This window comes from Pelophylax lessonae (assembly GCF_965119305.1).
Source record: "Pelophylax lessonae genome assembly, chromosome: 1".
In the NCBI taxonomy this organism is placed as follows: Eukaryota; Metazoa; Chordata; class Amphibia; order Anura; family Ranidae; genus Pelophylax; species Pelophylax lessonae.
In genome coordinates this window covers 229,000,096-229,024,736 of record NC_138768.1, presented here as the reverse complement: position 1 = coordinate 229,024,736, position 24,641 = coordinate 229,000,096, and the positions used below count along the sequence as shown (strand labels likewise).

The window sequence follows — 24,641 nt, the reverse complement described above, 5'->3', positions numbered from 1 at the left end:
ATGTGTGGATGTGCGTACATGTGTTTACATGAGCGTGTACATGCACATTACTTTTAATCCTGACCCCCTATATGTGTACAATCAGAAGTTATTTTTTTTTTTATGGCTTGAAGTTGTTCATAGTACCAGCAAGAAAATGCTGTTCCTCTGAAAAGCGATCCATGCTCATATCGCTTTTCAGGAGCATTTGACAGGTGTTAAAAAGGAAATATGTTGCCTCCTCAGCACCTGTTTTAACCCGCTAAATGCATCATCACTATGCAACGTGCACACAGTTGCGGGGTTGAGCTACAGTTCATTGAGGGAACCATGAATTCCAACATGTACTGTGACATACCAAAGCAGAGCATGATCCCCTCCCTTCAGAGACTGGGCCGCAGGGCAGTATTCCGACATGATAATGACCCCAAACACACCTCCAAGATGACCACTGCCTTGCTAAAGAAGCTGAGGGTAAAGGTGATGGACTGGCCAAGCATGTCTCCAGACCTAAACCCTATTGAGCATCTGTGGGGCATCCTCAAACGGAAGGTGGAGGAGCGCAAGGTCTCTAACATCCAGCAGCTCCGTGATGTCATCATGGAGGAGTGGAAGAGGATTCCAGTGGCAACCTGTGAAGCTCTGGTGTACTCCATGCCCAAGAGGGTTAAGGCAAATAATGATGGCCACACAAAATATTGACACTTTAGGCCCAATTTGGACATTTGACATAGGGGGTGTACTCACTTTTGTTGCCAGTGGTTTAGACATTAATGGTTGTGTGTTGTTGTTTTGAGGGGACAGCAAATTTACACTGTTATACAAGCTGTACATTCACTACTTTACATTGTAGCAAAGTGTCATTTCTTGTCACATGAAAAGATATAATAAAATATTTACAAAAATGTGAGGGGTGTACTTTTGTGAGACACTGTACATACTCATATATAAGCACATACACACACACCCATATATACGCACACACATAATACAGACACATATACTGTATATATATATATATATATATATGTATATGTGCAAACACATGTACACATACATGCACACACATATATAAATGCACATATGCACACACATATAAACACACACATATATATATATATATATATATATATATATATATGCAAATACATACAGATAGCTTTTTAAAAAAAACGGTAGAGTACTGTACCCTAACTTCCTGCCAGGTACTGCACTGTAGGGGGAGGCAGAGAGTACAGAACACACTGTGCTTTCATCCTCTTATGTGTGAGCAGCTCCCACAGTGCCGATTTACAGTTCGGTTGAGGATCGGGGAACTCGGTCTCAGCTGCCCCTGCTGCTCCTCCCATCTAGGCATACAGGCGACTCCTGCGACCCCTGTACTTCCGCCTCTGCATCCAGGCATAAACTCCACTAGACCTCTGAAGGTATGCTGTGGTATCTGGCACCAATCCGTCAGTAGCAGATCAGTTAAAGTGATACTAAAGTTTTTGTTTTTATGTTTTTTGTTAAAAATAACAAACATGTTATACTTACCTCCTCTGTGCAGTTTGTTTTGCACAGAGCAGCGCAGATCCTCCTCTTCTCGGGTCCCTCTTTGGCGCTCCTGGCCCCTTCCTCCAGCTGAGTACCCCCACAGCAAGCAGCTTGCTATTGGAGCACCTGAGATGAGCTGCAGCTCCCTTTGTCCTTTCAGACTTGGAACTGTGGCTTGGCCTGGCCCCACCCCCTCTTTCTCCTCATTGGCTAACTGAGTTTGATTGACAGCAGTTGGAGCCAATGGTGCTGCACTGGCATCTCAGCCAATGAGGAGGGAGAGTCCCGGACAGCTTAGTCTCTCGTGCAACATTGCTGGATCGAGATGGGGCTCAGGTAAGTATTGGGGGGAGCTGCTGCACACAGAGGACTTTTTATCTTGCATAGAATGGATTAAGATAAAAAAACCCTCTGACTTTACAACCATTTTAAGTCCTGTAAGTTGGGAGGGACATCCCACAGATGCTCGATTGGGCTAAGATCTGAAGAATTTGGAGGCCAAGTCAACACCCCTAACCCTCGTGTTCCTCGACCCATTCTTGAATTTATCAGACCAGGCCATCTTCTTCCATTTCTCCTGTGCTCCAGTTCTGATGCTCACATGCCCATTTTAGGCACTTTTGGCTGTCAGCATGGGCACCCTAACTAGTTAGCGACTACTCAGCCCCGTATGCAACTAACTGCAAAGCACTGTGTGTCCTGACACTTTTTGTTACTGGGACCAGCATTAACTCTTTCAGCAATTTGATTTACAGTAACTATTCTATAGGATCGGACTACACAGACCAACTATTGCGCCATTGAGCTTTTAATCCTGTTTTGGGTTTTCTTTCCCACAAGAGCTGCCGTTTTGGAGAAGTTCTGACCCAGTTGTCTAGCTGTTACAATTTCAGCTCTTGTCAAAGTTGCTCAGTACTTTATGCTTCCCCTTTATCCTGTTTCCAAGACATCAACTTCAAGGACAACATGTTCACTTGCTGCTTAATTTATCCCACTAACTTTCAGATGTCATTAAAGCGGAACTTTACCCATAACAACTTAATTTAAAAATAATGTTCTTTAGCAAGGAACACACGTTCCACTTTATTAATAATGCTAACAAAATGAGTGTGTGATGTAAATTGCCTCCATCATTGCTCCTGTTTCTTTTTGCTGGTGGCTGCCATTTTGCTGAAATCCAGAGCCCCTGACCAGCAGTAAATCATAAAGCGGAACTAAACCCATTGATTTAAGGGTTTAAGAAAACAATTACACTCCTGGAATGCTGGGATTGCTAACTGTCACATTTGCTTGTGTTCTTAATCAAACTGTCAAACAATCAAATGGCTGGAGTCATAACTGATCACATGTTCAGCACCATGACAGTTGGAGATCAAACAGAAGTATCTTCTTTGGCTGTAAGGCCCCTTTCACACAGGCGGACCGTTTAGATTCCCCTGTCAGTTTTTTTTGGCGGATCTTAACGGTCACCCCATGCATCTCTATGGGGCATCGGATGTCAGCGGAGACATGTCCGCTGACATCCGATCCGATCCGTCAAATCTGGCGGATCGATCCCCCGCTGAGATAAACGGAGTCCGTTTGACTATCTCCTAGTGTGAAAGAGCCCTAAAGGATAGCAGGATTTCATTCTTATTTAACCACTTCAGCTCCAGAATGTTTATCCCCCTTCATGACCAGGCCATTTTTTGCGATAGGGCACTGCGTTACTTTAACTGACAATTGCGTGGTCATGCGGGGCTCTACCTAAATAAATAAAATTGATATCCTTTTTTTCCCCACAAATAGAGCTTTCATTTGGTGGTATTTGATCACCTCTGCGGTTTTTATTTTTGGTGCTATAGACAAAAAAAAAAAAGCAATTTAAAAAAAGAAAAAACTGTATTTTTTACTTTTTGCTATAATAACATATCCAATAAAAAAAAATAAAAAAAATCTAAATTTCAATTATCAAGAAATATCACATTTCTTCATCAGTTTAGGCCAATATGTATTCTGCTACGTTTTTGGTATAAACAAATCCCAATAAGTGTATATTGATTGGTTTGTGCAAAAGTCATTGCGTCTACAAACTATAGGATAGATTTATAGAATTTTTTTTTTTTACTAGTAATGGCGGCGATTTTTAGCGGGACTGCTACATTGCAGCGGACAAATCTGACACTTAAGCCTCGTACACACGCACCGATTGTTGGCCGACCGATTGGCCGTCTTTTGTCCAGTGTTGCTGTGTTGGTTGAAATGTGCTCAAGACTGCACACGAATTTTGTCGGCCAACAACAACCAACTTCAGAAGTGATGTCATGTTCTGGTTTACTTTCCGTGTGTTTTTTCTTCTCTGAGCATGCCCAGTCTTGCTCATCACATTTTTGTCGGCCGAAATCTGTACTGACTGAGGAACAATCGACCGTTCTGCTGACGGCCAACAAAAATTTTATAGCATGCACACCAGATTTTGTTCGGCCGAAAAGTCGCAGTCGGTTGTCGGAAGCATCATACTAACAAGCCGACAATTGGCCGATCGGATGTTGGCCGGAAATTTACGGCCAACAATCGGTGCATGTGTACGGGGCGTTTAAGGGTTTTACTAAAGCTAGAGAGTGCAAAACCAGTTACATTTCTGCATAGAAACCAATCAGCTTCCAGCTTTTATTGCCAAAGCTTAATTGAACAAGCTGAGGTTAGAAGCGGATTGGTTTCTATGCAGAAATGTGACTGATTTTGCACTTTCCAGCTTTAGTAATTTAACCCCTAAGTGATACTTTTTGAGGACCAGTAACACGAATACAGTGATCAGTGTTAAAAAATGCAGTGTCACTGTACTAATTATACTTACAGGGAAGGGGTTAACATCAGGGGCAATCAAAGGGTTAAATATGTTCCCTGGGAGTGCTTGCTAACTGTGTGGGGAATGCTTTGACTTGGGGAAGACAGAGATCCGTGTTCCTGCTTAGCAGAAACACAAGATCTCCATCTTCTTACCTGTCACAGAATGGCGGTCTGCCTTGTTTACATAGGCAGACAGCCGTTCTGCCTCACTCATGAACGATTGCCATCGAAAATTGGGTCGGCTGGACCCGCTGATTGACTCCCGCTGTGTCCAATCACTGCGGGAGCGGGTCACAAGCGGCGAGCACCCCAGTGCAGGAAATAACGTACAGGTACGTCATTTCGTGGAGGAGGGCCGCCCTGCCACACTATATCTGCGTGGGGTGGTCCAAAACTGGTTAAGGCTGTCAGTAGACCGCCCTCTACAAACTCAGCAGTGCCTAAAAATGGAGAGAACTGACCATGTGCAGAGCAGGGTTAGACAGTGTATTACTGGATTTTACACAGTATAAAAACACTTATTTTTAATGTTTTACATAGCTACTGTATACCTGCAAGTGATCTAGCAGGACTTCATTTTCTGACTAAAGTTCAACTTAAATGTTATGGCTGATGAGTGTATTTTCTCCTCTGCATAAAAGCTCTCTCTCCCAAAGCTCAAACATATTTGCGTGTGTATATACTATTGATCAACCGATATCGGTCCCCCCCCCCCAAAGCCGAATGCATTTTTGATCGGGTCTTTGGCGGCCGTGCAGGCTGGTTGCTCCAGTGGAACGGGAGACCCGGGCGAGCCGCGAAAGGTGGCCGGAGGAGGGGGGGGGACGTTCCCTCCTGCTCCTTGTAATGACAGCCGAGCGGCTTCTCAGCCGCATCGGTTGTCGTTACAAGACAGCAGACTGTTGGCTATGGACGCTGGTACCGGGGATGCCTCTGGCTGCATCCCTCCGGTACAGCACTTTCCCAAAATATCGGCAATATCGGTAACATCAGGGGCCGATTCCGATGTATCAGGGAAAGTGCATATCGGCCCCCAATATATCAGCTTTCCCGATAATCGGTCAATCCCTAGTATATACAGTATACTGACGGTGTAATTAGGGAAGAGATTGGTGTCAGTAGGGCAGTGGACTTTTTTTAAAGTTTAACGACTTCCGGAGCGTCTACTGTGTGTATTTATGTCGCTACTTTGACGTTAAATACCGGTTTTATGCCATAACACGGGTAATTACCAATGTTTGTCACCTTTCTATGAGCGTGCGCAGTTTTGAAGTATGATATGTTAGGTATCAATTTACTCGGCGTAACATTATCTTTCATAATTATAGAAAGAAATTGGGCTAACTTTACGGTTTTCTCATTTTTTTTTTCAAAAAAGTGTATTTTTTTCCCAAAAAATTGTGTTTGTAAGTACTGCTGCACAAATATGGTGTGACCCAAAGTATTGCAATGATCTCCATTTTATTCTCTAGGATCTCTTCTAAAAAGATTTATATATATCAGTGGCGGCCGGTGTGTTGGGGGCGCCGCCCCCCCTATCCATGCGTCCGGCCCCTAATCTGCATGCAGGGGCGCTGGATGCATGGAGTTCAATGGGGCTTTTTTTTTTTTGCATCACCTGATTAGAGCCAGAGGCTCTAATAGGGCGATGCAAAGGGTGGACCCGGGGCACAGAGCAGTGCGCCCCGACTCTACCCATTGTGTGACAATAACGAATGAAAATTCGCTATTGTCACACGGATCCTCCTCCCGGTCAATCAGGGAGCGGGTCTAATACCTGATTCCTGATTGGCCGCAAGGCAAACCCCATGCCATTGGCCGAGGCGGGAGCGGGAGAACCCGAGGAGACGTTCTGGGGGACTGAGGAGAAGCCACGGCGCGGCCGCCGCTGCTGCTGATGATCCAGGTAAGTGCACTGGATTGAAGAGGGCACGCACGCTGGTCTCTGCATTGAAGGGGGCATGTATGCTGGTCACTACATTGAAGGGGGCATGTACGCTGGTCACTACATTGAAGGGGGCATGTACGCTGGTCACTACATTGGAGGGGGCATGTACGCTGGTCACTACATTGAAGGGGGCATGTACGCTGGTCACTACATTGGAGGGGGCATGTACGCTGGTCACTACATTGGAGGGGGCATGTACGCTGGTCACTACATTGAAGGGAGCATGTACGCTGGTCACTACATTGAAGGGGGCATGTGCGCTGGTCACTGCATTGAAGGGGGCATGTGCGCTGGTCACTGCATTGAAGGGGGCATGTACGCTGGTCACTACATTGAAGGGGGCATGTACGCTGCTCACTACATTGAAGGGGCATGTATGCTGGTCACTACATTGAAGGGGGCATGTACGCTGGTCACTGCATTGAAGGGGGCATGTATGCTGGTCACTGCATTGAAGGGGGCATGTATGCTGGTCACTACATTGAAGGGGGCATGTACGCTGGTCACTGCTTTGAAGGGGGCATGTACGCTGGTCACTGCTTTGAAGGGGGCATGTACGCTGGTCTCTGCATTGAAGGGGGCATATACGCTGGTCTCTGCATTGAAGGGGGCATGTACGCTGGTCACTGCTTTGAAGGGGGCGTGTACGCTGGTCTCTGCATTGAAGGGGGCATATACGCTGGTCTCTGCATTGAAGGGGGCATGTACGCTGGTCACTGCATTGAAGGGGGCATGTACGCTTGTCACTGCATTGAAGGGGGCATGTATGCTGGTCTCTACATTGAAGGGGGCACGCTGGTCACTGTGAATTGAAAGGGGGCACACTATACCTAAATTACTGAAGGCCCCTTTCACACTTTTGTGACCTCAAAGTCACGCAATTTTTTACAGCGTTTTTTTGCCGCAAAGCAATGCCTATTACATTTTTCGGTTTGCGCCCCCCCAAAAATTTTGGAGCACCAGCCACCACTGATATATATATATATATATATATACACACAATGTTTAGGGGTTCTAAGTAATTTTCTAGCATAAAAATACTGATTTTAACTTAAGGCTCCATGTACACGGAACGCTGGAAATGGTAGTTTAGGAGCAGTTGGGCGTTTTTTTCAGAAACACCTCAACCCATCTACATTTTATCTTATCTGTCCATGTACACCAGGTCGTTTACAGTCATTTGCAGGCAGTTGCGTTCAGGGACTTTTTTTAGAACGCAATTATTTGCGTTCGAACGTGTGTTTCCCGGCGTTTCAAATGCACAAAAGCGTCCGAACGCGTCTAAACGCGTCTGAACGTGATGACCCGCGTTTAGCGTTTGCGTTTTTCCATTTTAAAGGGGAATAATTTTTTTGACCTCTAGGAACACTTCTAAACGCAAACGCCCCCAAACACCGCTAAACGCGGGTACAAACGCGACCGAACGGACGTTTCAAACGTCCTAAAAATTCCAGCATTCAAAGGGACTTTTAACAATGTCCCGTGTACATGGAGCCTAACAAGTGTTAGAAATATACCTGGTCCTTAAGTGGTTAAGGAGTTCCATTAGGGGGCTTTGGTGAAATATTAGGGGTCTAAATGGGGGGGAATCTGCACCACATAGGGTGATTAGGGTGTGCCCGTGCAGTGCACATGCCTATGTTCTGCACCCACTATCCTTTCCTGCACCAGATACACATTTCTGCAAATTCTGAGTCCTGTACGTCTCATGTCACCTTACGTCCTCCCCTGCACCCCTTATACGGTAACACATTCTTTTCCTTTCTTCTCCTCCACCACAACACGCACAATACCCAGCATTACACACTCTGCCACTCTAGAACACGCCCTCATAAACTTGCCCCACCCCTCCATGTAGCCTATCATGTGACACCTGAAGTCCAGCCCCTCTTCTGAACGATGCAGTTCCGGCTTCCGCCGTGTTCCTATTGGTCGGTATGATGACGCGGGTTGTTGTAAAGTCTTAGCGCTGTGTAGGATAAGGAGGCGGCAAGGCTGTATGTGTCTGTGTGGAAAACATGGCCAGTGTACATGAGAGCCTCTACTTCAACCCCATGATGACCAATGGGGTGGTGCACGCCAATGTGTTTGGTATTAAGGACTGGGTGACACCGTACAAGATCTCGGTGCTGGTACTGCTGAGTGAGATGACCAAGAACATGGAGATCAGTGTGGTGGAGAAGAGGAGGCTTAATAAACACATCCTGCCCCTTCTCCAGGTGAGTACAGGTCATCGGACACTTCCTTCCAGCCTATAAACTAGAAGAACTGCTGTCAGCCATGTCCTATAGGATAGGCTGTCATTCCATAGGGTGTGGCCTGCAATGACATCTACAGATAATGTTATAGATTGCCTGGAATACATCTCTGTGTATAATGACTGCTTCCAGACCTTCTAATCAAAGGGCCAGGTCAGTGCCCTTCACACTGTGGAGGGGCCACATTGTTAGGAAAATGTTTCAGCATTAGTGATTGCAAACCGTGCCCCAGGGTTATTGGTCAGTGGTGATGAGCGCAGGTATGTTCGGACTAGGATCTAAATCCACATGTGCAAGCTGGCCAGGAAGCGGTCACCTGTATGGACCAATCATCTGCATGTATATATGTCCCTTGTATACATGCTGCACTTGATTGGCCTGGATAGGCGAGAGCTCATCACTGGTGGTCAGTGTTTGTAGAAAAAAAAATTACTTTACGTCTGTGGTCTTTTGGGAGTTATAATGCCAATCATTGGTGTCAGTGAACATGATAGTGACCTGTCAGTGGAAGTTATATGTGCCCTGTCATTGTTTCTAAATGCTGCACTTATTGGTGGTGGTAATGGGGAAGAATAGTGCCCAATCATTGGTGTCTGTACTAGGAATAGTGCCCCATCCTTGGGGTGAGTGGGGGTAATTGTTCCCCAGTGTAAGGGTGGAATAGTGCTATGTCATTGGTGTCAGTGGAAGGAATAAGTGCCCCAATCGCAGGTGTCAGTGGAAGGAATAGGTGCCCCAATCGCTGGTGTCAGTGAAAGGAATAGGTGCCCCAATCGCTGGTGTCAGTGGAAGGAATAAGTGCCCCAATCGCTGGTGTCAGTGGAAGGAATAGGTGTCCTGATCGCTGATGTCAGTGGAAGGAATAGGTGTCCTGATCGCTGATGTCAGTGGAAGGAATAAGTGCCCCAATCGCTGGTGTCAGTGGAAGGAATAGGTGTCCTGATCGCTGATGTCAGTGGAAGGAATAGATGCCCCAATCGCTGGTGTCAGTGGAAGGAAATGTGTTTCCAATCGCTGGTGTCAGTGGAATGAAATTGGTGTCAGTGGAAGGAATAGGTGTCCTGATCGCTGGTGTCAGTGGAAGGAATAGATGCCCCAATCGCTGGTGTCAGTGGAAGGAATAGATGCCCCAATCGCTGGTGTCAGTGGAAGGAATAGATGCCCCAATCGCTGGTGTCAGTGGAAGGAATAGATGCCCCAATCGCTGGTGTCAGTGGAAGGAATAGATGCCCCAATCGCTGGTGTCAGTGGAAGGAATAGATGCCCCAATCGCTGGTGTCAGTGGAAGGAATAGATGCCCCAATCGCTGGTGTCAGTGGAAGGAATAGATGCCCCAATCGCTGGTGTCAGTGGAAGGAATAGATGCCCCAATCGCTGGTGTCAGTGGAAGGAATAGATGCCCCAATCGCTGGTGTCAGTGGAAGGAATAGATGCCCCAATCGCTGGTGTCAGTGGAAGGAATAGATGCACCAATCGCTGGTGTCAGTGGAAGGAATAGGTGCCCCAATAGCTGGTGTCAGTGGAAGGAATAGATGCCCCAATCGCAGGTGTCAGTGGAAGGAATAGGTGCCCCAAACGCAGGTGTCAGTGGAAGGAATAGGTGCCCCAATAGCTGGTGTCAGTGGAAGGGACCGAGCGGTCCCAATAGCTGGTGTCAGTGGAAGGGACCGAGCGGCCTAGTCGCTGGTGTCAGTGGAAGGGACCGAGCGGCCCTGTCGCTGGTGTCAGTGGAAGGGACCGAGCGGCCCCGTCGCTGGTGTCAGTGGAAGGGACCGAGCGGCCCCGTCGCTGGTGTCAGTGGAGGAAATGATTCCGTCATTTTTTTTCAGAGGGGAGACTAGTGCTCCACTGTTGTTGTTAGAGAAAAGAATAGTGCTGTCTGTGCTAGGAATAGTGCCCCATCATTGGTTTCAGTGTTTGTTTCAGAAGGAGGAGTAATGCAGCATTGATGTCAGTGGTATGAATTGTGCTCCATTATTGCTGTCACTAGGAGTAAAAATGCCCCACGAATAGTGTCAGTGGGAGGAGGTATGCCCCTTTATTGGCGTCAGTGGAGGAAATTGCTCCCCGTTGTGTGTTTCAGAGGGCGGAATAGTGTTCCATCAAAGGTGTTAATAAAAGGAATAGTGCCACAAGGACCAATTAATGCACACCAGATTTTTTTCGGCCGAAAAGTCGGAGTCGGTTGTCGGAAGCATCATACTAACAAGCTGAAAATTGGCCGATTGGACGTTGGCCGAAAATTTCCGGCCAATAATCGATGCATGTGTACGAGGCATAAGAGTGCAGAACCTCCAAAATGCTGTGCTCTTCAAGGCACAAGAGGTGTGCTGTGTTGGGCAGTTCTTTCATTTTAAATTGGAGTTGAATACACGAATCCTGCTCTAGTTGTCAAAGTGCAGCCCACTACAATGTGTAGCTGGGTGCAATTAATAAAGTAATACATTGTAATGTGTGTTGTAGTGTAAAGCCCTAACATTGAGAGGACAAACTGTCTCATTTAGTTCCTTGCTCCAGCCTGTCAATCAGTTAGAGGTGCTTCTGAGATCATTCCCAGTTTATCTCCAGGTGCATTTGGCCTGTAGGTTTTTCTTCTGTATTGTATTTGACCCCCCTTTTAACCACTTGCCGACCAGCCGCCGTAGTTCAAGAGGTGTATTTAGTCCATAAGGGTAGATCTACGCACTAATCCTGCAGTGCCTTGAAAAAGATTGGGGAGAATCCAGTTAGCACACAGTTATAAAAAAACAAAGTGTGGAGGAAAGGGTTATTAAGCTAAAATCCTTAGTATCCACTCGCATAGGGAACAGGCCCAAGGTCACACATGAACTCTACAGAACAGTGATGTGTAGAAGCGGTCTCAGGATTCAAAGTCGGCCGGCAAGCTGTCAGATCAAGTCGGTCCTTGTGCACTGAAGCCGCTCAGCTGTTGAAAAGCTGTGAAACGCGTTGCCCTCACCCAGTCTCTCTTGTGTGGGTTCAGCTGACACTGCTCTTTTCAACAGCTGAGTGGGTACAGCACGTCCACGTCAGAACTAGACTAAAGGCCCGTACACACGTAGCGATTGTCGGCCGTAAATATTCGGCCTCCGAACGATCGGCCGATTTTCGGCTTGTTAGTATGATGCTTCCGACAGCCGACAGCGCATTTTCGGCCGAACGGAATCTGTCGTGCAGACTTTAAAATATTTGTTGGCCGTCACCAGAACGGCCGATTGTTCGCCAGTCAGTACAGAATTCGGCCGACAAACAGCAGATTAGCAAGACTGGGCATGCTCAGAGAAGAAAAAACACACGGAAAGTTAACCATCACATGACATCACTTCTGCAGTCGGCTGTTGTTGGCCGACAAAATTCGTGTGCAGTCTTTTGCACTTTTCAGCCGACAGGACAGCACCGGACAAAAGACGGCCGAACGTTCGGCCGACATTCGGTACATGTGTACGGGGCTTATGCTGTCAGACTTTAAATTCCTGGAACGCTTCTGCACATCACTAATCTGTTGAGTTCACATGTGCCTGTGGACTTGTACTTTGTGAGTGGATAATTGGTTTTTAGATTGTTAAATGTATGTTCACATTAACCCTTTCCTGCACCCTTTTGTTTTTTACTTGCATTCCCATTTATTGTATCGGGAAAGGAACAGTTCTGGGTAGGCAGGGGGAGTACAAAACAGTTGGCCTAAAGGTTAGATTGTATAACCTGTCCTTTGTCATATACAAATGTTCCCTACTAATTTAAAAATACCTTTTTTTTTTTTTTTATTATAAAACGTTTTTCTCTTTGCAGGGTCCTGATATGTCATTGTCCAAACTACTGAAAATTATTGAAGAATGCTGTCCAAATATGGCAAGTTCAGTGCAAATCAGGTACACTATTACAAAGCAACACCTCAAACAATTTTGATTGTTAAAATACATTTTATATAGAGGTTTATAAGTTAATTTTGACATGGACATTTGTTGTGTTGAACAATATATGACTGGTATGATAACATGGTTTCTTAAATGTCTCTGTTTGCATGTTTCCTGCAGGATAAAGCTGATGGCTGAAGGAGAGTTAAAAGACATGGAACAGTTCTTTGATGACCTCTCTGATTCATTCTCAGGAACAGAGCCTGATGTGCACAAAACAAGTGTTGTTGGTAGGTTCAATAGCATGAGTGGTTGTAGACAAAACTAAATAGGGGCAAATATATATTATAAATCTGGCCAAATCATGATCACTTACCCCAAAAAGCATGCACCACAAGGTGCCTGGACACCATCTGTACTGTCATTTGCAGGTGCATCTAATAAAATTAGAATATCATCAAAAAGTTCAATTCAAAAAGGGGGAAACTCCTATATTTTATGTAGATGTGTTACAGAGTGATATATTTCAAGTATTTCTTTCTTTTTGGATTGGATTTTGGCTTGCAGCTAATGAAAACCCAAAATTCAATATCTCAGAAAATTAGCATTTTTTTTTCTAGAACCCCCTTGAGATTGCTACTCATGCCACTACTGACCACACAATTGAGATATGCACTTTTTCCGAAGTTCTCACATCTGCTCCCTGGTGGTCATGGGCAATACTCTCACAGCTCCTGGTTCCCAGACAACCTTTGGATATGATGCTGAGCATGTGCACTCAACTCTTTGGTCGAACATGGTGAGGCCTGCTCTGTGTGAAACCTGTCCTGTTAAACCGCTGTATGGTCTTGGCCACCATGCTGCAGCTCTGTTTCAGGGTCTTGGCAATCTTCTTATAGCCTAGGCCATCTTTATGTAGAGCAACTATTCTTTTTTTTTTTTTTATTTAGATCCTCAGAGTTCTTTGCCATGAGGTGCCATGTTGAACTTTGTGACCGGTATGAGAGAGTGAGAGCGATAACGCCAAATTTAACACACCTGAGACCTTGTAACCCTAACAAGTCACATTACACCGGGGAGGGAAAATGGCTAATTGGGCCCAATTTGGACATTTTAACTTGGGGGTGTACTCACTTTTGTTGGCAGCGATTTAGACATTAATGGCTGTGTGAGTTATTGTGAGGGGACAGTAAATTTACACTGTTATACAAGCTGTACACTCACTACTTTACATTGTAGCAAAGTGTCATTTCTTCAGTGTTGCCGCATGAAAAGATATCATAAAATATTTACAAAAATGTGAGGTGTGTACTCACTTTTGTGAGATACTGTGTGTGTGTGTGTGTGTGTGTGTGTGTATGTATGTATATATATATATATATATATATATATATATATATATATATATATATATATATATATATATATCTATCAGGGGCGTAACTACAGGGGTTGCAGGGGTTGCAATTGCTACCGGGCCCCATGCTCCAGGGGGCCCAGTAGCAAACCAGTGGGTGAACTTCCAGGATCTCAAAGGTCACACTTGCGACCGGGCCCTGGCATTGCACCACTGTGGGGAGGCCCCAAGATTGCAGGAAGGCGGCCAATTGCAGAACTTGTGAAAGGATCCTGCTGCGGGACCATAATAAAAGGCCATGCAACGAGAGTAAAGAGCCCCAGGATTAGTGGGAAGAGCCCCGGGCTTGAAGGGAAGGGCCCCGGCCAGGGGTCTGGGGGGCCCTTCATGGTTTCTTGCATCGGGGCCCTGAAGGTTCTAGTTACGCCTCTGATAGATAGATATATATATATATATATATATATATATATATATATATATATATATATATATATATATATATATATATATATATATATATATATATATATATAAAAAATAATTTTTATACATTTACTATGTGCCAACTGTTTTCCATGCACCTCATTTAAAGTCCCAACTCTCTTCTCCTTTTCATCTCAGAAAATTAGAATATTACATAACACCAATAAAAAAAATGGATTTTAATTCAGACATGTTTGGCTTACTGAAAAGTTTGTCCATGTACAGTATAGTATGCACTCCAATACTTGGGCTCCTTTTGCATGAATTACTGCATCATTGCGACATGGTATGGAGGCGATCAGCCTGTGGCACTGACGAGATGCTTTGGAAGCATGCAGTGCTCTAGAATTTCCTGCTAGAGGTCTGTGCTGACTCTGGACTTGACAAAACAGAGTGGACCAACACCAGCAGATGACTAGAGAATTTGTGGGGTATTGTCAAGAGGAAGATGAAACAAGAGACCCAACAATGCAGATGGGCCGAAGGCCACTATCAAAGCAACCTGGACTTCCATAACGCCTCAGCAGTGCCACAGGCTGATTGCCTCCATGCCACACCGCATTAATGCAGTAATTCATACAAAAGGAGCCCTGACCAAGTATTGAGTGCATACTAGAGCTGCACGATTCTGAGAATCACAATTTTTTTTTTTGCTTAGAATTGTCGGCGTAACGTCATCTTTCACATTATACAAAAAAATTGGGTAACTTTACTGTTTTTTTTTTTTTTTTTAATTCATTAAAGTGTATTTAAAAAAAAAAAAAAAAAACTGCATTTGAAAGACTTCTACGCAAATACAGTGTGTCATAAAAGATTGCAAGGATCGCCATTCTAGGGTCTCTGGTTTAAAAAAAAAAAAAAAAAAAATATATATATATATAATAATGTTTGGAGGTTCTGAGTAATTTTCTAGCAAAAAATACAGATTTTTAACTTGTAAGCAATGTCAAAAAAAGGCTAAAGTGGGGTACACACTAGTAGAAAATTCCCGTCCGAGGGCAAATCGTACGATTTTTGGCTAGTGTGTACACAACTTTCAGCAGCCGATGCAGACATTTTCAACGGAAAAAAACGGAGGGACAAACACCAAAATTTTTATCGTCCGTCCCCAGACGACCAATTTTCATTTAATGTGTATGCAGTAAGTCTGCGAAAAATCGGATACGAAAGACCGCTCATGATTTGAAGTTGCTGACGACCTGGAAGTCTAGGTACAAACATCCCAAAAAAAATAAAAAATCGGACGAGAAATTTCGTGAACATTATGCACTGTCAACTAAAAACGGTTATGACCGCTGAGCATGAGAGAGAAAAATCGGAGGATATTTCGTCCGATTTCTGCCAAGTGTGTATGAGCAGAGTCTGTGCCCTCACTTACAGATGGAAGTTCATTCCTTTGATCTAAAAGAAGGAAATGATACATAGTAAAGCATTGTGTTTATAGTTCTCTCGCAGCCTTAACAATGTGTATAAACATTTGCTGGAGGCTCTTTTTTTTTTTTTTTTGTGAGTGAGCAGAGAACAGCTCTTTAAAGCGGAGTTCCGGGCATAAAATCAATATTTTTTTTTTTTTGTGCCCGTCCGCTTCTACACCTTCACCTGAAAAGGAATTGGATAGTTAGGTTTTTTTATTTTTTTATTTACTCACCTTGTAATTGAAGATCGAAGATACTCACCTAGTCTTCACTTCCTCCCTCTGTGCCGCGGCTCCGTCGTCACTTCCGGGCTTGCACTGATTCCTGGGAGCTGAACGTCATCGCTCCCAGGAATCAATGCGACGGCACCGGCCCCGCTCGTCACTTCCGGGCGACGCCGCATTCCCCTGCTAAACAGCTTCTGGGCATGCCCAGAAGCTGTGGAGGAATGCGGCGCAGCACCGGAAGTGACGAGAGGGGCCGGTGTAGGTGCATTCTGGGAGAAGAAGACGCCGAAGAGGACCGCGCCGGCTTCAGCTGCCCACAAGAGAGATGGAAACGCTGTGGAAGAAATTTTATAAGTGAGTATTTCTTCTAAAAGGTAAGTGCGAACCGGGACAGATCAGAGGCTAGCCATTGTGGAATTGTGTGGAATTGAATTACTGAAACAAATTCACTTTTTTGATGATATTCTAATTTTATGAGATGCACCTGTATAGTGCCCTTTTACCGCTGAAACCAGATAATTGGCTTATCTTTAAAGAAGACCTCCAGAATGTGTTGGGTATCAAACGTTGACTGGAAAGAGGTTTATTCTGCCTCCAGTATCGCTACCTCCAGTTTCACTGATGCTATACTTCAAGGAATTGCAACAGAAGAGCTGCAGCTTTCCTACCCAGAAGAAACACTCCCCACTCCTTCTATCCCCGTTCATTCACAGAAAAAGCTTTGGGGGAGCTTTACTAAAAATGGTGCACACACAATCTGGTGCAGCTGTACATTGTAACCTTTCAGCTTCTAGGTTTTATTTGAATCGAATAAGCTGAAATTAGAAGCTGATTGGTTACTGTGCACAGTTGCACCAGATTCTGTGTGCACCAATCTTAGTAAATCTCCCCCTTTGTATTTTGTGAATAATCTGCAGAATACTAAGGGTTCTGTGAATGGACATGAGAGAGGAGGGATGGATAGTGTGGCTTTTTGGGCTAAAGAACTGGCATTTAAAAAAATGCTAATACATATACCAGGGTTCACAGGTCATGAAAAACCTGGAAAAGTCATGGAATTTTAAAATGGCAATTTCCAGGCCTGGAAAAGTTTTGGAAAATAATTTAACCCACAAAGTTTTTTGGAAATTTGTTTCACAATCACTGCATATTCGAATATGCAGAAAAGAGAGAAAGGCACCACTCAGTGTAGCAGATGTAAATAATATTATTGACACATATTAAAAACTTACATGGAGGTAAGCGTCTATCTTCATAGCTCGGCGTCCTTCCGGGTCCGCTGTGTTTTCATTCCTGAAGCTGGCCAGCAGCCAGCTTCAGGAACTGACACTGGGGGAGAACCAATCAGGGGACCCCCTGAAGAAGGAGCGGTTCAGACATGCTCCGAAACTGGTTACTGCCCCCCGCGTCCGTGCGGCACTCCAGTGAGGTATGCGCTTCACCGCTGCCTCGATCTGACCGAGTTCCCTGAATGGCTCTCCCCTAGTGTCATCTCCCGGCTGCTGGTCAGCCTCAGGGACTGAAACACCGTGTACCCGGAAGGACGCCGATCTATGAAGATAGGCGCTTACCCCCATGTAAGTTTTTAATATGTGTCAATAAAATTATTTACATCTGCTACACTGAGTGGCGCTTTTCTCTCTTTTCTGCCTGTTCGTGGGACTGTTGCTTCGGCCTAACAAAAAGCTGCCTTTGATGTAAGCGCCGCATTTGTGCATCTGTGCCATTCATACCAGTCCGGCTGCACCTTATCCATCATGACTGCCTGAACTGAAGCTTTATGCCTAAGCAGGAGCGCCCATCACATCTTTTTCTTTCTCCAGTATATTCGAATATAGTTGATAATATTGGTAAATTACAAAGTTACATAGACATTTCATGAAACATTAGGTCATGAATATTTACTTGAAATCATGGAAAAGTCATGGAGTTTTATTGGTAAAAATGTGTACGAACCCTGATATACTAGTGATGCACCGAAATTTCGGCCGAAAATGGGCTTATTCCATTTCGGCCGAAAATGGGTTAAATATGCTGATACTAAAGATGGCCGCCGCGGGCGCAGCGCAGGTTTCAAATAACTTGCTTCTGGCCGGCGGCCCGCCTCCCGGTGATGTCACTACTACTACTACTACTACTACTACTACTACGATGTGCATGAATGAATTAACACACCGGGCGGGCGAGCGGCCGCTAATAGCTATAACTAAGTGAGCGCTTCACTTCCCTATCAGGCGGGTATCTCCGTTGACAGGGAAGTGAATCGTTCACATAGTTATAGCTATTAGCGGCCGCTCGCCCGCCCGCCCGGTGTGTAAATTGATTCATGCACAGATCGCAGTAGTAGTGACAACACAGGGAGGCGGGCTGCCGGCCAGAGGCGGGTTTTTTGAAAGGAAGGACACCGGAGGAGCCGAGTGAAAGTAAGGAGATTGCATTGGGATGATGAGGGACGCTGAGGCAGGGGGGCAGGGACGCTGAGGCGAGCTTACCAATGGTATTTGTGTTAATGTATTGCCACTGCTGGTCACTGATGAATTAGTGACCGACCAGTGGAAGTTAATTAACCCCTTTGTGCTGCATTAGTGCAACCAGTATCAGTGCAACCAGTGTTAATTAACACTGATACTGGTTGCACTAATGCAGCACAAAGGGGTTAATTTACTGCCACTGGTCGGTCACTAATGCATCAGTGACCAGCAGTGGCAATACATTAACCCCCTCATGCTGCATAATACAAATACCATTGGTAATTAAATTAACCACTATACTGCGACAGGGTGGCGGCTACAGGTGTACGCCTGCCTGTTTTTGGTGTATGCCCCTGTTCTATCTATTTTAAAATTTATTTGGGGGAAAAAATTCATTTTAGTTTTCGGTCAAGGGCATCCTGCATTTTCGGTTTCGGCCCAGAATTTTCATTTCGGTGCATCCCTAACATATACTCAATTCAAACTATTGTTGTCTAAGGAACATCCATTGAAACCATGGCTGTTGCTATTCTATATAAAAAAAAGTGCTTTATGTTGAGTTTCATCTTAAAAATCATTTTGATATATAGATTTCCTATTCTATAGGGCTGTTCCTTCGTCACATGATCTTGGCCTACAACAAACTTTCCTTCAGTCAGGTATACAAGCTACATACCTCACTGCATCGTTATTACCACAGTGATAAGGCCAAGACTTTACCAAAGCCAGAAAATGAAGAGGCAGAAATGGATCTCTGTAACAGTGAGGAAGAGGGTGAAGAAGTAGATGAAAGTGGAAAGATGTCAAAAGAAGATCTTGATTTTGCTATTGGGTAACTTTTATTTTTAACTTTATTAAAAGTGCATTTCTGTCTTCCAATCAAACCTGGTTACTTACAAGCTGACATTTAATGTTTAAAGCTCTTGAGACCTTTGTGTATCTGATGTTTAGCTTCAATGTTCTGATAGAGGCATGCTCTCCTCATTACTGGAAAGAGTCTTGTGCTGGGGTATCTGTACATGGTCTAAAGCCCCATGGCAGAAGAATATATTTATGGAAGAAGTAAAGGATACATTATACACTTCCAACAAAAGCGCCCAGTGATAGTTTAAAGTGATTGTAAAATCTTGTTTCTCTCCTATAAAAATAACAAACATGTTATACTTGCCTGCTCTGTTGCAGTGGATTTGCACAGAGCAGCCCCGATCCTCCTCTTCTCGGGTCCCTCTTCTGTGATCGTAGCCCCTCCCTCCGGTTCAGGGCCCCCACAGCAAGCAGCTTGCTATGGGGACACCTGAGCTCCCTGTGTCCATTCAGACACGGAACCCCGTCTCCTCTCTCCTGATCACAGAGCCCCGTCCCCTCTCTCTCCTGACTGGCTAGCTGACTTTGACTGACAGGAGCGGCAGCCAATGTCTCAGCAAATCAGATCAGACCCCCCCCCCGGGGTTCCCCTCTTCCTGTCAGGCACACCTCTTCATCTGTCTCCCCATCCTTACCCCCCCCCTTCCACTTATGCTGGGGCTGTGTGGGTGGTCTGGTCCACCTCCTGGGGTGGGGGCAGGGTGCTATGCTGACAATGGGGGCGGGGGGAGGTGCGCCGCCGGCGACCGGATGGCTGTTCCGGGGGGGGGGGGGGGGTTTGTACCCGGTGGTGGTGGGGACTCCTGCCAGGGCCCCCTGTCCTTAAAGCCTAGGGATCCCTCCTGGTGCCGGGCGGAGCTGTCAGTTTTCTGTAGCCTGTGTGCTCCATGCGCGACGGCCATGTTTGTGTAGTCCGGCGGCCATTTTGCGATGGATTGCCGTATAAAATAGCGGCGGCCATGACTGTGGAGCCCTGTGGGCAGCAATTTTTGGCGGTAGAAGCCCCTCCTCATCCCCTGGTGCTGACTCCTGGATCTTTTCACTTCCTGATCGCCCAGGTGCCGGTTTCTGCTGGGTGGTGAGTCTGGTGGGGTCCTCTGCCTCTCTGCTGAGGATTGCTTGGTGCCTGGCGACCGGGTGGTGCTGCCAGCGTGGTGGGGGTTGTCCCTTTGCAGTGGTACACTTTTTGTGGGGTCCCTCTTGTGACTCATGTAGTCTTTGGAGCACATCTCCCCACCTGGTCCCCTCTCTGGGGCTGCGGGGTCCTCCAGGTCCCAACCATTCATCGATGCACTAACAGCGATCCTGGAGCCCTTTGTGTCCCAGGTGGAGGTGGCTCTCGGGCGACAGGCTAGCAAAAAGCGCCCCCCGCCTTCTTTTGCCTCATCTGTCCCATCAGATCCTAAATCTGATTCAGCCGCCACGGACGTGGGTCTCTCTGCTGGGTCTGCGACCACCTGCCTGGAATCCTCAGATATTGAGGATGATTCCTCCACATCTGCAACCACGCACGAAAAGGCGCTGGTGGAAGCACTGATTGTATCTGTGCATGAGACCTTCGATGGAGGCGCAGGTTCCCTTTGGCACTCACAAGTCACCCAGAGCGGCAAAGGTGTTTCCTTTCCCCACCTATTTTGACACAATTGTCGCAAAAGAGTGGGGACGACCAAAGCGCCCCTTGGGGTCCCTAAGCGATTTACTTGGCGATACCCCTATGAGGAGTCCCTTATTCAGAAGTGGACTGTTCACCAGTGGTGGACGCTCTGGTTTCCAGATTGAACAAGGCAACCGTGATTCCTGCTGAAGAGTCCACGGCCTTTAGGGATCCGGCTGACAGGACGGCGGAGGCTGTGGCCCGCAATATGTACACTCTGGCTGGTTCGACACTGAGGCCAGTATTCACCATTGCCCTGGTGTAGCAAACTCTGACTGAGTGGGCTAAGCTTTTCCACCGTGACCTGGAGGGAGAACAGCTTCCCCCTGCCTTTGGTGAGCTGGCAAACCAGCTTGTCTAGGGGCTACAGTGTATCGGTGATGCCTCCTTTTTTATGCGACTCTCCTAGTGGCTCAGCTCTGTTTCGGCACTGGTCCTTCAGAGTGTTTTTTGGCTCAAATGCTGGTCTGCGGACCAGACTTCTAAAAAGGCCTTGACTGATCTTCCTTTCCAAGGAGATCACCAGTTTGGAGCTACCCTGGATGCCCTCATTAAAGGTCTCACAGGGGGAAAGAGTACTTTTCTTCCGCAGGCTACTAAGGGCAAGCACCCTCGTCATAGATATGGGCCCTCCTTCTCGGCTCATAAGAAGCTTTTTTTGTCCCTCAGGGTTGACTGACAAGGGCTCGAAGCCTTTCAGGGCCTCCTCTGGAGGATCCAAATGAACCTGGTCTGGCAATCTGAGAGCGAGCTTCTCCAGACCCACCGACAAGGCTCCTTCAGCATTAGGGTGCGCCCTCACCCATATCGGGGGGGGGGGCGTCTTTGTTGGTTTTCAGACCCCTGGACTTCCCTGGTACAAGACAAGTGGTTCCACTAAATCATTCGGTCTGGCTACAAGCTCGAGTTTTGCTCTTGTCCCCCGGCAAGGTTCTTTCCTTATAGCTTGCACCTGTCCCCAGGCTGCTTACAGGGTCTATTTGGGGCAGTACAAGACCTGTTACTTCAAGGGGTGATTGTCCCGGTTCCGACTTCTGAATGTTTTCAAGGTTTTTACTCAAACCTGTTTACAGTTCCCAGGAAGGAAGGCACACAGATGGCATGGGAAGCCCCTTCATCGTCCTATGCGGCTTGCGCATTTTCAAGTAAACCCTCTCTTCAGGGCATGCTCATGTGAACCGATGCTCTTGAAGTGCACTTACATGAATATCCACAGAAGTACACGTGTTCAAAAATTAGATATTGGCTGAGATATTGGCTAGTGTGTATCTTCTGTCTGTGGACAATAAGAGGTTAATACTGGTTAATGGTCTGGCAGGTTTCTATGTGTGGTGCCATGCATCCCTCTGCTTTTTATCTGTGTCTATATATTTACATTAGCATTTAAAAAAAGACTTAATTCTTAATGACAGAGAATTGTTTCTTTGTACACAACAGAGAGGAAGATCTGGCATGCAGTGGACCTTTGTCTCAGAAACAAGCAGAATATTTCCTTTCTCAGCAGGTATGGCATAATTGGGATTTGAAACCGCCTGTCAAAAATTCGTAAATTTCTTTTGTGAACCATTATGGAAAATAATGGTTTTACTTTAAATCTGTGTTGTGATTTTTGTTTCTCCTTTTTTATTTTTTTTAACCTAATTTTAAAGTACTCATGCAGCCTGGCCTGTCCTTTTTTTTTTTTTTTTTTTTTTTTTTTATTGCATTTTTCTAGACCTTTCTATTGGCTTGCAAAATAATGGAACAACTTCTTAAAGTATTTCTCCTCAAACTTCAGGTTTCTTTAAATCTGAATATTTTTGCATGGTTACATTGGTCTAGCTTGAACCAATGTAACTATGCATGTGCCATACCTGGCCAATCCCTGGGGTAGCTGGAAATCACTGTAGAAGGCACCACTAGAGCTCACTTGCTTGGCACAGAAAACACTTTGAATTTTTGAACATTCTCTGTTAGAACAAGATGGAAAAGTGAGGCAGTGACTTTATGATCTCCCCCTCATCCAATCCGAGAACACTTTGCATTCATTGAGACAATGAAAAGTGTTCTGTGATTGGCAGCTGTGCCAAGAAAGCGATCATCTGAGACTGAGATTTACAATTCCAGCTGGAGTACACTGATCAAAGCTGGTCCCTCGCTTGGCACCTTGTTCAACCTCCTACATTCTTTTCACAGTATGCAATATGTTCTGTGACTGGAAGAGTTTTGTGGATGAACCTCATGCTCTTCCCTCCAGTCACAGAACACCTTGCATTCTGTAAAAAGATGCAAGACATTTTCTCAGCAGGCAAAGTGATGAGTGTGTGACCTGCTATGATCAATGTACTCCAGCTGGAACTGTGAGCCTCAGCATTGGATGTTTGATGTTTTACTATACTGTACAAGGTGAATGCTGCAGCTTTCACAGATCTCACACTTTATTTGGACTAATTTGTATTATACACCTGTCCAAATACTGTTGTCGGTGGAGTTCAGCTTTAACATTTGTCACAGTGTACTTATAATTAGAAATTGTTATCTCTCCTGACTTCTGACTGGTTGTCCTAGCTGCCTGGCTCTGAAAATCTGGATGAGTTCCCATTTTATAGCTTGAATATTCTGAAATACTCATGGCCTCAATTGTCCTTTTTTCCTCTGCTTATATCCTTTACACTGGCTTTAAAGTGTTACTAAACCCAGGACCCTTTACTATATCTGGTCTTCCACAGTACACAGATCATGGAAATACAATTATTTTAGTAAATATAAACTGCTAAAATGCCTTTTCTCGTGAGCTGTATATAGAAATCTTGTGACTTTCTATCAGTGTCTGGTTAAGGCTTGGAATGTCCAATGAGGCTGCAGGACCCCTGACCCTCTTGGATAGGGCTGATTGGACCTGTGCTGATCACAAAAACTCTCTAACAATACACAGCAAACTGAGCATATAAAGAGTGACTTCAATGGCTTGGTCTTATCAGCAGATTGTTTGGGGACAGTGGAAGAAGGGGAGGATCAGATAAGAATGGATCAAACAGCCTTTTTACACATTTCAGATTAACCCCTTAGGTTCCACAGTGAGTATAACAAGCATGCTTTACTGCATATAAAGACTGATTTTACTGTTGTGGCTTTAGTAACACTTTAGGCTGCAAAATTTTAGACTGTTACTAGCTAGAGAAATGTATAGATAGGCTTGCATGTGCTGAATGCGCAGGCGACGCGTTCTTGGAGCATGCGCTCCTTCTTCGGCCTGAAGAAGGAGCGCATGCTCTGAGAACGCGTCGCCTGCGCTATTACGTCATACCCAGAAGTGACGGCGGGTGTGCCCCAGTGCGTTCCAACAACCAGGAAGTGACGGTAACCACCGGCTAACGTTCTGAGGATCGTGCTCGAGCCATCCTGACCATTACACCGGTATGATGGGCCCTTTTTACATGTATGGACATTCCTATGCCTACCTATGCATTCCTTTGTGAGTACCTTTTTTATACCTGAATTTTATATCCATAAATCCTAATACTGCACTAGAGTGGCGCCTGTGTTCTCCCTACTGATGGGTATAGTGTAAATGTACCTGCACAAATGCTGGGCATTCTGCTTAGACATAGCTCAGGCACTTCCTGAACTCCAACCCCCAATACAGTCCTTTTTTTAATCAATTCTGTTCAGTGGTTTTACATGGTTTACAAACAGAAACCTACTTTTTCTGATACCTGCAAACCCCCCCCCCCCCCCATACATTCTTATTGGCCTATCACTGGCCAATAGGAATTTGTAGCAGATG

At 45.5% G+C, this 24,641-nt stretch overlaps 1 protein-coding gene across 1 annotated transcript in view; it reads left to right on the top strand.

Annotated features, from left to right (window-relative positions):
* Positions 1-8,209: 8,209 nt before the first annotated feature.
* ANAPC5 (anaphase promoting complex subunit 5) overlaps positions 8,210-24,641 on the top strand; it is a 61,356-nt gene continuing 44,924 nt past the window's right edge. Inside the window, exons 1-5 of the mRNA XM_082274848.1 lie at positions 8,210-8,511; positions 12,340-12,419; positions 12,585-12,694; positions 18,964-19,189; positions 22,313-22,379. Coding sequence (XP_082130974.1) covers positions 8,311-8,511; positions 12,340-12,419; positions 12,585-12,694; positions 18,964-19,189; positions 22,313-22,379 — 684 coding nt within the window. The 5' untranslated portion in view covers positions 8,210-8,310. The remainder of the gene's footprint in view (positions 8,512-12,339; positions 12,420-12,584; positions 12,695-18,963; positions 19,190-22,312; positions 22,380-24,641) is intronic.